At 44.3% G+C, this 15,886-nt stretch overlaps 1 protein-coding gene across 4 annotated transcripts in view; it reads left to right on the forward strand.

Annotated features, from left to right (window-relative positions):
• The window catches only part of CCDC85A (coiled-coil domain containing 85A), a 68,457-nt gene that overhangs the window by 38,866 nt on the left and 13,705 nt on the right, over positions 1-15,886 (forward strand). For 2 of the 4 annotated variants that reach the window (XM_002196902.7, XM_012572294.5), the window contains exon 3: positions 12,426-12,502. The exons of the other annotated variants lie outside the window; for them this stretch is intronic. In XM_002196902.7, the coding sequence (XP_002196938.5) occupies positions 12,426-12,502 (77 nt within the window). The remainder of the gene's footprint in view (positions 1-12,425; positions 12,503-15,886) is intronic. 4 annotated transcript variants of the gene reach the window in all.

Consider the following 15,886-nt stretch of genomic DNA (forward strand, 5'->3'; position numbering starts at 1 on the left):
CCAGGAAAAGCCTGTGGCCTTCTAACAACCCCCTCTTGTCACCTCATGTATTCTGCAATGGGAGCGCTTTTCTTGCTGTCCTGCCCAGGGTAAATTGTCCCTGTGTGCTGACTGTGGAGCCAGACCCTGGTCAGCATAGAACAAATGCTCTCAGCAAAACCCAGCCAGCTGTGTCAGCTGCCTCTGCAAGCATTCCCTTACCAAAAAGTGAAAATGAAACCTTGGAGTATTATCTTTGAACACACAGGTGTGGGAGCAGGAGGAGACTGAGGTGGAAAAATGTTGGAATCTGTGATATATAAATGATCTTGAGATTGTAGAAAGTCTCTGTCGCTCATCCCTGCTGCTAAAGAAGAAGATGTAATTAGTCTGTGTTGGTTTTTAAGGTTGTTTATTCTTGTTTATCTATAACATGTTCTGTCTGACTTGCAGCAGGTCTGTCTTGTAGGATAGCGTGTGAGGCTCTGCCCCTCAGTGGGATGTTATAAACATTATATACCAGAAACTACGTGTGTTATATTTACAATAATGTGCTAATATCTGTTACTTATGTTGAACAGTGTGTCTCTAGTCTAAACCAATAGAAAAATGCCAACACTACAGTGAAACATGGAGGGCATGAAGAAGAAGAAAAAGGACAAGGCATGCCAAATCACTTCCATCTTGCCTCCTTCATCTTGCCTCTTGAACCCCTTATCTAGAATCCTTAAATTCTACTTTTGCACCCGTGCCACACTAATTATTATTTATATCAAACACTCAGAGCTTGTAATTCATCCTATAAGGTTGAAAACTCTTTTCCATGGACGGAGATCAGAGACAGCGTCTCTTGGGGCCCTGTACAGGGGGGTTATCGACCCCCTTGCCAGGATCACAGACCTTCCAGGGCAGCCAGAGGGATGCCCTGGATTCCCACGTAAAAACTCACTACTGCTTCCTGGGAGATGGGCTAGAGATGTGTTAAATGCCTTTTTTGCCTTCTACCTGTTTGCAACAGTGTGACAAATAAAAAAGGTACAACCAGACCAACCCAAAGCCCAACAAATAAAATAAAAGGAGCAGTTCCAATTGCTTCTCACTCCACTTGCTGCCCAAGTGCTTTGGTCACAGTTTGGCTGATGAGGGCATGGTGGGACTTGCCATTGCTGGAAGAGTTCAGTTCCATTTCCCTTGGGAAGAGCAGGCTGGGTAGGGAGGTGTGGAGCTCTCAGTGGCTGCTCTGCCAGAAGAGTGTTTATGCTATGGGAAAAGTGAACTTATTCTGGCAGCTTTCCAGGAAGACTTTGTTTAGTGTGCCAGCTCTTTCTGGGGTCGGTGTGTCATAATTGCTGCTCTGGGAAGAATGGGAGGAAAGGAGATTCCTTTTAGTCTCTAATCCTGTGCTCTGTTTTTCTGTCAGTCTTCTTTAGGACTGGAAGCTTCTGTGGGCTTTAAAGCTGAGGGCAGTTCTCTGTACCCTTAGTGAGGCCAGGATTGCTTGTTGCCTTCTAGGAAATACCAGGGGGCTGGGGTCATCATGTGTAAGATTTAGGGATGTTGTTAACAACTGTAGTGTGCCAAATCTTGGTGCCCCTGAGGCAATCCCATAACCATGTAGAGCAGGTGGATGCAGGAAACACTGTGGGATGTTCTGTGGTTTTCCAGCTGGGGTGGATGGGTTTCCTTCTTGTGCTCAGCATGCTGTAAAAGACGTGACAGAGGGGAATTGATACAGGTTTTCTCCTGCTGGTAACTGATACAGGTTCCCATAGCTGAACTTGAAAACAGGGTTTTCAAGGAAAACCCTTGGAGTTTTCAAGGAGGTGAAAACCTGAGGAATGGCAAGAAATAGCGCACGTGGATTGGAACTGGTTGTCAGGCTCACAGAACCCATGAAATATATAATCCTTCTGCAATAATTTATTGCTACAGATCTTGTGTTCATGTCCTAAGCCACACAAAAAACCTCATTCATAAATTTAATTTTGGTCCAATTGTTTCTGCCAAGTTTTTCTTTACAGGAAAAAAATCCCACAGATTTCTTTCGACCATATCCACTTCCAGCAGTGAAAAGGAAACCAGGCATTCCTGGAATTATTATCAAAATTCCTTTGTCTCCACAGGGCAGGAAGCCAGACTGCTTTGTTTTAATAGCATTTTTCTAGCCTTAAACATCCAAGGCTGTCTATGTGTCTCAATTTTCTCCAGAAATTTCAGGATGCTGGCTGCATTTTGTTACAGCACCTGCCCTAACAGCTCATTTATTCACTGATTTTACCTTCCTTGCCCTCAGCACTACAGTATCTGAGCTTTGTAATAAAGCAGTAGGCAGGCTGCTTTGCTTGTGTTTCTAACATGACTTGCTGTGGTCATACATATGTAATATAATAGGATTTGTAATCCCCTCCCTCCCCCGACTGTTTTACTTGGAGTTTTCCTGCAGTTTGTAGTTAATAGTCACATCTGTATTTTGTGCTCAGAATTCTGGGAATAATTCTTTTTGTCTTCATTCTAAAAATTCTCAGGCGATTCAGTGCTACTTTGTAGCTGCTGGTAGAGAAAAATGTCAGTATTTTCTTAGTTTTCTAGAATTTATTCTATTTCATAACATTACTATATTTTAGTTTAATTAGTAGTATTAATCAGAGATGATGAGACAGTACCACCTGCTTGGAAAATGCTCATGTGTCTCTTTTTGCTTTTTGCCTACTGATGGGGCAAATTCTTCCTCCTTGTAACCCTATAAAAGAAGCTTTCAGGGTGGCCAGAACAAAATCCTGGTAATTTGAGGGCAGGTAGTTCATAGAAAAACCTTCCCCTCACATGCACATGTCCACAAAAACACATGCACTTGATTTTTGAGTCTGACTCATCTTTCAGCGTGTGTTGAGTGACCCAGGAGGGGCAAGAAAGGGCCCTGAGGAGCTCCTCATGCTGGGGGCAGAGGATTAGTCACAGATTGCTGTGTGGAAAACTTGACCGCTTCCAACAGCCTTTGGAACCAAAAGCCCTGCATAATTATTTGTATGCTTGGGGAGAGGAAATGCGTAAATTGCTTTCCCATTAGTGAAGTAACCAGGAAATAAACAGAGGAGACCCTGTTTAAAATGTTTGTTTTGTTCCGATGGTGGTGATAAGCAGCTGGGAGAGCTCTCAAGTTGGTCTGCTCTCCCTGAGTCATCCCAGCTTTATCTGGATGTCAAAGGTCCTCATGCTGAACACAGCACTATAGCCCTGCAAATGGATGCAGATGATTTAGAAACTTGAGGAATTATTGTGACTACTGATTTGCCATTTTCAGGTGCTAGAGCACTTCCTGCATTTGGCTGATTTCATCCCCGTTGGATGAAATGGTGCTTGGAACATAAAAGGAGAAGGTGCTGGGCCAGCCGACAGCAGTACAATCAATTCCTGTGTTTGAGGGACAGCTCAGAGGGGCACATGGATTTGGGAATGGCTGTGCTGGGTGGCTGATTTGGATGGACACACATCTACAAGGGTGGACAGACCATTCTGTGGACAGCAATTGGAGTTCTTTAGTTAGGGCTGTATGGAGAGATAGTTGAGTCTTGGAAGCTGCTGTAAATTGAAAGTACTTCCTTGGCCTCTTTGGTCAGGAAGATGCTCACAACATCTAAAGCCCAAGGATCAGCTTCACTAACTCTAGGGAGAAGTCCCCTCAGTGTGGGAGCTGCCAAGCAGCAGCATCCTAAGGAAGCTGCCACATCTGCTGTGCTGGGATCTATGGGATCACTGGATAAGTCTCAGATGCAGCCCAGGGAATGGGCAGCTGGTTGTTGGGTGTGCTGACTTGAGAAATCTCAGCTGGCTTTACTACAAAGACATTGCAGATTCACAACCAGGAGCAAAGGAAAGGACAAGGGGCTCCATTTACCATGTCTGGAGGTAAATAATTATAAATCATTAATTCAACAGCTTTATAGTAGATAAATGTGCCTAATACAGCTCTCAGTAATACATGCTGTGCTTTCTTACCTCGTGTTAGGATTACTTTAAATTATGAGTGTTTTAATATAACAGCACTGTATGTTGATTGCAGTGAAATAACACTGAAAAGGCACTGAGAAACAAGGAAGTTGTTTATGTGGATCATTTGGCTTCCTCTGAAGCCCTGAAAAAACATAGGTTCCCCTGGTTTATGCCTCTCAAGTGTTGTTCTGCACCAGTCTGTGATGTCGGTTTGTATCTGTGCACTTTCACAAAATAAAGCACAGTCTGATTAGGTCCCAGACCCAGTAGCAACAATGTAGGATGCAGCCACAGGAATCTCAGGAAGGCAGCAAAGGCAGCAAGGCAGGGGAAAACATGGGTTTAGGACAGAAAGAATCTCACCATGTGGATAGGGAAATACGTAACAGGTGCCTAAACTCCACCCCTGGGAAAGCTCGGAAGCCTAAATGTGGCAGGGTTTGGCTTGCAGCACCTGAGTCCCCTCTGCCCTGGCTGCTGGGAATCTCTCTGGAATAATCCCATAATCCCAGCATCATATCAGGAGCACAGACATACTAATCAGACATGCAGATCTTCAGAAATTAGGGAAATAATGAGCTGAAACTGGGCCAGTATCCTCTGATGGGTGATGTCTGGTCTGCTCTGGCACAGGAATCTTTCTGCCCCTAAGGTCAGGATATTTGGGCTATCAGGAACATGCAGGAGACATCTGCAGAGTTTTCTTAAGTGCTGAAGTAATTGAGTGCTGATTTCAGCCAGAGCTGGACATTAGGCTGATTCCTGATCCCTGAGATCCCTCTTGGGGCTTTCCCTCCCAGGGATTTTGTCTGGAGACATGGATGCTCCAGCTGGGGATGGAGTGAGCAGCCCAGGAGATGTGAGTCCCTACAGAGCAGCATGCTTGCACTGAAAGATTATAAATACCTTATCATTTGATTATTTCTTTTCATTATCCCCTCCCCAGTCATTCCAAAAGAGTCTTACAGAGGAGATGGAGACTGCACCAACAGCCTTTCCCTCTGCTATTGTGTAGCTGCCAGATGAAATGGATAGAGCTAATTTTTCCTTGGAATTAGGTTCTGTGCTGAGATTGCTGGTGCAGTATTTTTACAAAATAATCTTTCCTGCTTTAAATGTGCCCAGCTCAGGAGGGACAGGCAGGTGTTACTGTACCATAGCTCTTTAATGGGCTCTGGAAGCAAGAGGGTGGTTTCAGTCCCCAGGACATATTTAATCTTGTATCATCTTTTACTGCATTTAATAGCCTGTCCTACATCTTAATCACTCAGTGTAGAGACATTAATCCAAACCCTCCTTTTGTCCTGATAAATTTAAATCTCCATTGGGTTTGCCCAGGCTGGCCTGTCTTCCTCTGGCAGTTCCCCAGCTTCTGCCCTTGCCTGCTCATGAGAATGCTCCTCATAGAGCTGGATGATCGTGCATGTCTTGCTGCTTTTTTGCTTGAATGCTTGCTGGTTTTGTAATTTTTCCTGCTGTATTTACAGGAGGCTTTGGATGCTGTGTGCACACCACAGTTCATGCAGGATGCTCCTGTTGCAGGGAATGAAGCATCAGCAGAATCAGAAGTGAGGAAAGGAGCTGGAAACAAAGCCTGAGAGAGTGGCCCTGCTGCCCCTCTTGCTTTCCTGGCACTGCCTGCTGCCCAAACATCTCTTGGAGCCCCTGCCTCTCCATCCAATTTTATCCCATATAAAGACCAGGGACTGGTGGTTTCACTGGCACGGGGAGGAGGAAGAGTTGTGGATTGGCTGTTCCCCACATACTTAGGTGGCTATTGATCTTTGTTGTGAGTTTTTGCATCTCTTTTGTAGTTGTAGCAAGAAGATGTTCAATGGTTCAATGGTTTCAGTAATGTGAGAGCTTCTATTTCTGTACTCTCAGGAACATCATTTGAATTTGGGATTGAGTCACACAGCCAGGAACTCATAAAAGAGGAGTTTACAGGTTGGATAACTGCCTCCTAACAAGGCATTAGATGAGCATAAAAATGATTGAGAGGTTTGGTCTGATTCAGAATTCCTGGAGATGTGGTTTTCAGGTTTGGCCTAAGCTGTAGTTTGCCGGGTGGAAGCCAATGTATTTTTAACTTGAAATTCCTGTATCAATAATAAAATTCTCACCTAAACTAACTTTTCTAAACTATGTCTCTTCAACATCTGATGATTGGAACTTGTGAATTACAATTTTATGAGCTAAGAAAAGTGGCTGTGAGCATCTGTAGGGAGTTGTGGGGATTGTGCGTGATCTTTAGTGCATGTGTTTGGTGTCTCAGTCAGTTTGACCCTCTGGTTTTTGCACAAATCATGCTGTTGCTGGGATGCTTTGTATTTTCACTTACAGTATTTTTTTCATTTTGTCCTGTAAATGTTCATTTAACAAAGGCACAGCAGAACTGGGAAAAGCTGGAGGTGGCTCTGTGGATACAGTAGCTTTTCAGTGGCCAGGTTTGCAGAGGATCCAGGGCTTTTTCAGCAAGGGACACTTAAAATATGCAATTTCATGTAACCGGGAGGCATCGGTGTGAGGTTGAGATTCCTGTGTGAAATCAGGCGGAAAGCTGGAAAAGACAAGCCGCAGAATAACCTGGCTTGGGGAAGGAAGCAGATGAAGGCACTGGGCTGGAGGGAGGAATGAGTACTTCATCTCCCTTCCCTAAGCAAAGCTGTTCTCAGCTGGTGCCTTTTCCAGCCTTCCACTGGATTTTGTGCAGGAGCCTGCTGAACATCCATCCCCCTTTCCTCTGCTGTGTTTCCAGTCCAGGGGCTGTGCCTGCTCTTGGGGACATTCCTAATGAGCTCAGGAGAGTCCAGTGGCACAGGGACAAACCCGAGTGTTGAGTAAATGGAACCAATAAAGATTTTACCCATCATAAACCACAGCCAGTCAATACCAAAACAAGCTGACAGCCAGTGGGAAAGGCTTCAGCAACAGCATAATGGGTTTGATTTTCTGTTTCCATCAATATTGTGCCAAATGCATTTAGTACAGGCTGAAGGGGAGCTAACAGAGTATCAAACAGGCCGGCAAGGAAAGCCTTGCTTTTGTCACCTCTAGCACCAAAAAACCCCAAACAAAGCAAGGTTAGTGTTTCAGCAGCCCATTAGTGTGACAGTGTTATCCAACTGTTAGCAAGAGCATTGCCTCAGCTGATATCTGAGATAATTTTTAGGTGCTCCTGTAGTTGAATCTTTTATTCTCCATGCAAGGTTTTAAAACCTTTTTTTAAATTGTTTTAAGCAATTTTTTTCCAGATAAATTCATCTGGAAATTTTGTTGCACCTAAAGTAAAATATGCAACAAACCCTCCAGTCTAAATCAGCAACATTCTTAAGTGGAAGCCAACATTATATTTCTAGTAAGTTGTATCACAGGCAGCATTTGGGTGACGTGGGGCATTCCTTGGTGACCTTGGGAAGAAGCAAAGCCTTGGGAGAGCTTCACCACAGGGATGTGTGTGCACAGTCAGCCCCGACCTGCTCACTAAACTGCCTGATCCACGTGGCACCTAAACCCAGGCAAATGCCTTGGAATCTGAGTCAGACCCCATCACTGAATTGGTAAAGGCATGACAAAGGCTGCCTTAAGGAGCATATGCTTTCTTCTAATAAATAGTTTATCTGTGATTAAAAGCTGGTGCACCTGAGAAAACACACTATTTTTTGTGAAATCTGAATAAAATTCTCTGATTACAGAGATAAGGTAATTAGCACCTCTCTGTGTGTAATGTGTGCTGAAAAGGGGAAACATGGCACATGATGCCTGAGAAGTGTCTGGTTGCCACTGCATTGTGGATATTTGAACCAGCATGTGCCAGCTTTTCCCTTTCCTAGGATTCAGTTTTGACATTTGGTGAACTAGCTCAGCTTAGTTAATTTTATTTTTAATTACTGGGAGAAGTCAAGGATTGCTGGATCCATAATCACAAGCAATCTGAACTTGGGGCTGGAGAATTTCAGACAACAGCAAGACTGAGAAATGCAAACCCTGTCTTAGTGCCACGGTGCTCACTGTCCCAAAACTTCCTGGGAGTATGTGTCTTTGTCATAAATAACTCCTAAACATTTTGGTGAGCTTAATAAAATCCTGCCTTGGGCAGATGTCTTTCTTTCTACATGATATCACTAATCCCAGCGTCACTGCATTGTGGGGGAGTTCGGCTGCACTCTAAAAAAAAGTTTTCCAGCACTTCTTCTGTAAGGGATGTTATGTAAGATGTACAGCCCTAATAGAAAATCACAGGAGACAGGGCTAAAAATGACCTTGGGAAGTCTTCTGACCCTGCCCTGAGGAGGTAGATGCTGCCAGTGCCAGTTCTGAGTGCAAGGGGTGTAAATTGCTGAGAGTGTAAATCCAATAGTGCCATTTAATTTTTTTATATCCAAACACGGTAGCTGAAAGGGGATGGATTGCAGTGATAGCATGTCTCAGTCATGAATATTAATATTGAGGCAATTAAATCAGATGACTATGAATTCTAGGACAGGGAGATGCTTTGCATGTCATTGAATCTGTTCCGCAGTTAGCAGAGAAACCCCTTCCTAAATGTGTGGAGCCACCAGTTAGTTACAGGAGGGTTTAGAGTACCCCTTGCACAACCTTGGTTTTCATTTCCCATTTATTGAAAAATTATTTAATTATCACTGCAGTGTTCTGGGTGTGGATTTGAATGACCAAAATCTGATTTGATATGCAATTATTAAATTCCTCCCAGCACAGTGCAGGAATCTCAAAGGTCTTTTCCAACCTAATGAATTCTGTGGCTTTGGAAGAGCACCATAACAAATGGAGTTTGTTGAAGTTGAATGTACCTCAACCAAACTCTTGTTGCCACACATCAAAGTATTCCTATACCCAACATGCTGAATCCTTTGCCCAGGTAACTTTTTGGCAGTTTCCCTAATTTATACTCTCAGTATTTAAAATTGTGCCCTGGGATGTGGCTCCCAAGGATTCTGGAGACCTCCTTTAGGAGCATGAATACCAAAGCAGGAAGTGTTGTGAAAACAGAATCCAGGTGAATTTTGCATTATCACCAAATCATGTTTTTCCATTTTCTGTCCATGAGGATGTGAGGACTACCTCAGAACAGCCTTCTGTCCAGCTCTTGGGTCTCCCATTCTGTCTTTCCCTCAAGTACTCCTCTGTTGGATAAAATCCCTTCCACCTGCTGTACTGAGCTTGTTACTCCAGTTCCTATGACAAGCAGAAAAGTAGGTTGAACCTCTGGGGTTTTACCTTCTGTGGGGTTCTCATCCCTTTTCCAGGGATCTAGTAAGTGTACAGAGGATCTCAGACTTTAAGATGTTCTCCAGTGCAGTCCCACAGCTGCCTGTGAGTTGTAAGCCTCAAAAAATAAAAAAAAACAAAAAACCAACAGAACCAAAACAAATGCAGGAAGAAAAAGGAAACTATCTGAATTTAACATAACATCCTCACCCATTCTAAAATAGCAGAGGGTAATCTGGCCTAAAGTATATTATGAATTCCTTGCTAGACTGAGACCAAACACAGTCATATAAAAATGGATGAAGCCAATGCACAAATATGCCTTTGGCAGCAATGTGTCTGATAAAGTTTGACATAACCCCCAAATATCTCCTTGCTTCAAGAGTGTGGATGTCAAAAGAAAAAGAGATCAGCTACGTAAATATTGATGTCTTACAACATGTTAGAGTGACAGATGTGGAGAGAGGGTGAATTGTCACTGAATTTCCCTAAGAGCAAGATATTTCTAATAGTTCAGAAAATAGTTTTATTTCAGCCCTGGAATTAAGCACTGCATATTGATCGTGTCCTCAATGATGTTCAGAGCACAGGAAGCTCAAGGAAGGAAGTTCATTTGGTGGTAACCCATTCCTGAGAATGGGAATTTTCCCAAATTGTTACATCCTTAGCAATGCTTTACAAAGGGAGATGGGAAGGAGTGGAAATCTTGTAACCCAGGGGCCCACAGGAGTCAAATCTGGCAGTAATGACATGAGCCAGTGACTGTCCTGTTTGCACAGGTTGTTCCAGGGCAGAAGAGATGGATCATACAGGTCTTCTCATAAACACTTTTAGTGCAACTTTTGTTTGATTGGGTTTTTTGAAAGTTTGTGGACAGTGTTTCACTTCACGTGTTTTCAATTTCTCTGTCTGCTATGTCCTTGACTGACTTTTTTCCCTCTAAGCTCATAACATCCCAGCATAAATATATTAACAGATCCTGAAATATATATGGGTCTAGTCTGTGTGTCAAGAAGACTCACATATATTAGGATTTGCTTGCTCAAGCCTTTGGTAGATGACCTGATTTTTGCTTTTAATCAGATTACAAGAGGAGATTTAAGTAACTGTTTCACACTTCGGAAGGGTTAAGAGGCACAGAGATTCCAGACCAAATCCTCAGCTGATAGGAGCTGGCATTGGGAAGTTGAGAACTGAGGCAGTGTTGTGTGATTTGAAGCAGCAGGGATCTCTGCTCTGGACTCCCAACAGATGAGTGAAGGAATAAAACTAATAAGAGGCAGATGTTGCCAAGAGGTGTGTGTTGTCTGAGGAAATAAGGAATGCTCAGCCAGGAAATCACAGAAGGCCTGGAGCTGAAGAGAATCCAGAGGGGAGCTCACATGGAGGGAACTGGTGGGCACAGCTGGGAAGTTGGACTCGAGCATGAAGTCCAAACCCACACTGACACAGCAGTGAACCTGTAACCAAGGAATTTAGAGCTGGCCAGTGCCAGAGGGAGCTCCTGATCCAGTCCCTCTGACAGGATGGGTGCTCAGGAGCCATCTCACATAGAAAACAGCAGAGGGAGAGGTCGGGATGTGCTAGGGGCTGTTGCCTGTGCTAACAGCTGTGATGGTGAGGGAGCTCCCGCAGCTCTTCCCAGGAGTGCCTGTGCTGGGAAGGAACTGATTTGGTGGGAGGGTCCCTGTCACAGGGAGTTAATTGAATGAGCTGTTCACCTACTAAGTGCTCATCTGAGCCAGGCTCAGCAGCTCTCCAGAGATGCACCCATCACTAACTATGAAAATCCTCACGCACCAGAGCATGCAGAACCTCAGATTACCTCTTCCTCTTTTATTGCACAAGGCTATTTTTAATCCAGTGCCTGGCCGGGCATTAATCATCTTTGACAAATTACTGTTTGTTGTCTTCATGTTGTGTAAATTCCCATGTATATTTTAGCCTATTGCAGTCATGTAAGAGCAGTAAGTGACACCTTATTTCCCTTATTTTACGGGCAGGCTGCAGTAGTGTTGAGCTATCAGAGGAAATTCATACCCAAATCAATCTATCAATTTAAACCATTGAACAGCTGTTCTGCCAATGCAGCTTTGAAGGACTGTATCAGCCATCAGCACTGCCCTGATAGCCATGGATTTCATACCTTCAATCATCAATTTTGCTAATTACATGGCAATGTGAGTACAAATGTGTGATGGGAATTTACATCTTAGAGGAAGTTGAGTGGATCACTGAGTCAGGAATGAGTACATGAGAATTCCACCTACATACAAAGAGGTGCAGTCACAGCAGTTTTTCTGCACCTTTTTTCTTACACTTGAGTGCTACATTCCTAGACATGTGTCTCTCTTAGATCCAGGACTTTGAGAGCAGCACTTCTAAGTGACCAAGAAATGTCTGATGGTAAAGCTTGTGGGTGCTTTTAGTGTTGGATTAGGGATCTCTCTTATGTCAAGTTCTTGGGAGCGGGCTGGAAGTGACTCATGTTCTTCACAGTGCACCAAAGGTTGCCCTTGTGGAGGTCAGCAAGTGCCTGGTGTGCAGAGCAAGCAGGGCTTGCTCTTTGTGCAGTTCTGAGGGCAGAGCAGGGCAGTGGGAGTGTGTCCCTGGCATGTGGGGGAGAGGAGGACATGCTGAGAGCCGCACTGTGCCCCGGCAGGTCCTGCTGTCAACCAGCTGGGAACCCCCCAGGCCCTGGGGACACGCAGCTGCCTCCCAGCCCAGCCCCAGCTGTGGCAGCACGGCCTGGCAGGAGCTGGGGTGCAGCCCAGGAGCTGCAGGGCTGCCCGGGGAGGCTGTGTGTGCCCCAGAGCCCCGGGACTGTGTGAGGGGTGCCTCTGACCCCGGCTGCCCGCACGGCACCATCTGCTCTCCCTGGGCTCCGCAGTGCTGACCCCCTGGGATAATGTGTTATCTGCGTGGAGCGTTTCCAGGTGGGGGTGGGTTGGAAGAACTCAAGCCTGTGTTGACTTTCTGTGAGATTCCTTGGGCCTGAGAAAGGGCCACCTTAAGGTGCAGGATCACAAGCAACAAGGAATTGATCGGTTCCAGGATCAGTGTTTTTTGCTCTGCCCTGGGAGGAGCGGAGTGGGATGTTCCATGGATATTTGAGAGAGGTGGTCTACTGTGAGTACAAGTGAGAATGCAGCGCAGGCTCTGGCACTGGTAAACACAAGCAGATGTCTGTGGATAATACGAGTTTTTTTTTCTGTTTGATTTTTTAGAATCAACCTTGTCCTATGTTAGGCAGCTGGAGGCCAGAGTAAGACAGCTGGAGGAGGAAAATCGCATGCTGCCCCAGGTGGGTGCCAGCCCCGCGGGAGTGCCCAGGCTGCAGAGGGACCAGCAGCCCCTGTCCTTTCTGCGTTTGAACACTCACATAACCAAAGGCTCTCACATCTGTTTGCTCATCGTGCTGTATTTGAGCAGGGGATTCGTTTAATGCTGTGACAATGCTTTCATTAATTTTTTTCCTTTGCAGGCTGTGATACCTTGTTAAGAAAAATTTCCTGGAAACTGCTACTTCTAATTAATTAATTAATTAATCAATCGCTTGGGAATCACAGTGAACTGACCCCTTGCATTCTGGCTTTATTCCAAGTGGTTCTTGTTAAAATATCAACTACTTTTTATAGTTAATGAAAATATTTTGCTCTAAAAGTACAAACATTATAAGTAATAATTGGGTTATATTATTTTTAATACTTTAAGGACTATATTAGCTACATTAATGCAAGGCTGAAAATCAATTGAATAAATAAACAAATATGATGTTAAAAGTTTTCCTAACACATTTACAAGAATGAAAAGTTTAAAAGTCTGGTACAAATAAATCAAAGACACTTGTAATGTTCATATATACACATACCTACCTACTAGAATGTATTTCTATTATATTTCATTAAATAGTCCTTAGAAAAACCCTTAGAAAAATCCTGAGAAAAAACAGATCTTCAAATGAAGCTGCCCACTGGAAAAGAAAAGAAGTTGGATTTTATTTAAATTGAACACTAGTCTTTGGTCTGATGAGGAAAAGTGCACTTTGTTGGACTTAGTACCATTGTTTGACTGTAAAATCCAAGGTAACAGTGATTTAGTAAGAAGTAAAATCTGCTGGCTCAGATTTATTGCCCTTTTCCTAAGGCAGATTTTAAGTAAAGTGTGGTGGCTTTTCCTCACACCTTTCATATGACAGCTGGAAGGGCCTCTACAGCTCTTTGCTTGGTGACCTTGGGCACTTTGCTTCTCTCTACCCTAATTTTTGGATCTGGAAAAGAAGGACAGCAGGAAATGTCTGCTTATTAACATGTAAACAATTTTCAGTAGGAAAGACAAAGGTTGATCCTCAGTGATAACTAATATTATTTTCTTTTCAAGAATGGAGTTCAGGGCAATGTTAACAAACCCACCCAAAAATACTGTGTGGTTTGTATTGGGTCTGGAACAACAATGGGAGATAAATTGTGCAGAACATTCTTCATGGGCCAAATCTTTAGATGTGTCCATGTGTTTTATGTTTGATTTGTCTGGGTTTGAGGTGCTGAGGCAGAATGCACAAAAAGCATTCCCAAATCTTACCAAAGCCTGGAAAACCCATCCTGTGTGCATTGGGTTCAGAGAAAATACCTTGACTGGGTGCCAAACCAGAGAGTAGTCCCTGTAAAACCAGCCTGGCACCTAAGCCTGTAGCTCTTGCAAAAACTATTGAAACAAAATACGCTGGGGGTAGGGTTTTGAAGGGGAAGAGTGAGGCGAGGAAGCCTGGAAACTACTTTTTGTTTTCAATAGTCAGGTCAGTTTGTCTTATGTGTGGTTCTGTTGGCACAAGGATCTGTGGTAGAGTTCTGAAAAATCTCCTCATATCTCTGGGTATTCATTGTAAGACTTAATGAGTGGCAAGAGTTCACATTTCCTGACATATTTTACTTTTCCTCCTGGTTGAAGTCATGGCTTTGGGGAGAGGAAGGAAGTGTAGACACCAAGCTTATTCTGACTTTGCTCTCATCACCTCGGTGTTACAATTGCCTGAGTTTGTTTTGGAGGTTTCTTATTCCTGTGGGTCCCGCCTTGCACGTGCTCACCTCAGTGGTGATCAGGTCCTGTCACAAAGAGAAGGATGTAGGATGGAAATGCATAAACTCATTCAATTTAATGGGAGGAATGGGAGTTAGTTGGGCATGAAGCCAAGCCAAGTGCTTTTGACAAATAAACTGAAAATCTACAACAAGCTCCACAACTGATGAAGGTTTTTGGCACGGCCCTTATCAGTTACAGCGTACTGCCTTAAAATTTCAGGACTGCCTCTGTGAGAGATGCCTTTTGCTTTTTGCATAGTCCCTCTCTGATGGGGTGCTGGAGGACTGGGAGGGTTTGGCAATTGCAGGATTGCACTTAGGAGGGAGGTGAGAACTCACAGTCATGAGTGTGGAACCTCTGCTCTCTCTGCTGAAGAGCCGTGGCCTTGTCTCAGGCTTTTTTCTCTCCTCCTGCCATGCTTTTCTTCTTTTCCTTCTCTGCTTTCAAGGTCCTTTCTTCTCCCCCTTTTCTGCTTATGTGTCACTCATCGAAATGCACTGACACATTTGTTGACACCTCTCCAGACAAATCATTCTGTTCCTCTTTCACTTAGATGTGGTTCTTTTCCAATTTCTTTTGCTTTGTTTGTCTCCCTTCATATGTATTAGTTTTCTTTTCAAAACCCCACAGACCTCTAATGTAAAGATTTTATTAATATTTAGTGGCAAGGCAATTTCCAAAGCAAATGGTTTTAAGTGCTGCCATTGCTGTTCAAATGGAACCTGAGTTTCAGCTCTCTCTGCTGTACCAAAGGGCTGCTTTGTCAGGGGAATTGCAGTACCATCGCTGAGTCAATATTTTAGTTTGATCAGGTAATAGAAAAGGTGTAAAAATGGGAATATTCACTTAAGCCTGTTAATGTCTCTTGCTGTGCTGCTCAGTGGTTGAGAAGGTGGTTCAGAGCATAGGAGGGGGTTTCAGAGTTACAAGGAGCCGTAGGTTGCAGTTTTGGTGAGAGCTGTTCTTTTGCTGTTGCCGTTCTGTTTTCCTTCTCTCCAATAACAAGATATGATTCAGACCCTTTCAGTTTCTGGCCGCAAACAGGACTTTTGAACAAGAAAGCAGTTACTTTTCAAGATTTATGGCACGCAGCTGGGTCTTCTGTTGGGAATGCCAGACTGTGCTGGCTGTGGTTGTGCCAAGGGGTGAGCAGCTTTCACTGGTGCCCCTCAAACACTCCTGTGGGCAAGGCTGTGGACAGCAGGGCCTGGTGGCTGCAGGGCTTGAGCAAGAACATTTCTGGTTAGCTGGATGGAGTTCAGGCCAGAGTAGCTCCCAGTGGGGCTGAGGTAGGAGCAACACATGAGCTCTGGCAGTGCCTTCTGCTGACTCAAAACACGCATGGAACTTCAGCACCACTGGGGATGGGGCTGTGCAGCTGACATTGAAAAGGGACAATGCAGCATCAGCAGTGCTCTAACCACCTACAGCGTGTTGACCCTGGCTGGAGGCTAGGTGCCCCCCCAAAAGCTGCTCCATCAGTCCCTTCCTCAGCTGGTAAGGCGAAAAACACAGTGGAAGGCTCATGGGTTGAGATAAGGACAGGGACAGATCACTCCCCAGTTACTGTCATGGGCAGAACAGACTTGGCCTGGAGAAATTAATTTAA

This window comes from Taeniopygia guttata, chromosome 3 (assembly GCF_048771995.1).
Source record: "Taeniopygia guttata chromosome 3, bTaeGut7.mat, whole genome shotgun sequence".
NCBI lineage: Eukaryota > Metazoa > Chordata > Aves > Passeriformes > Estrildidae > Taeniopygia > Taeniopygia guttata.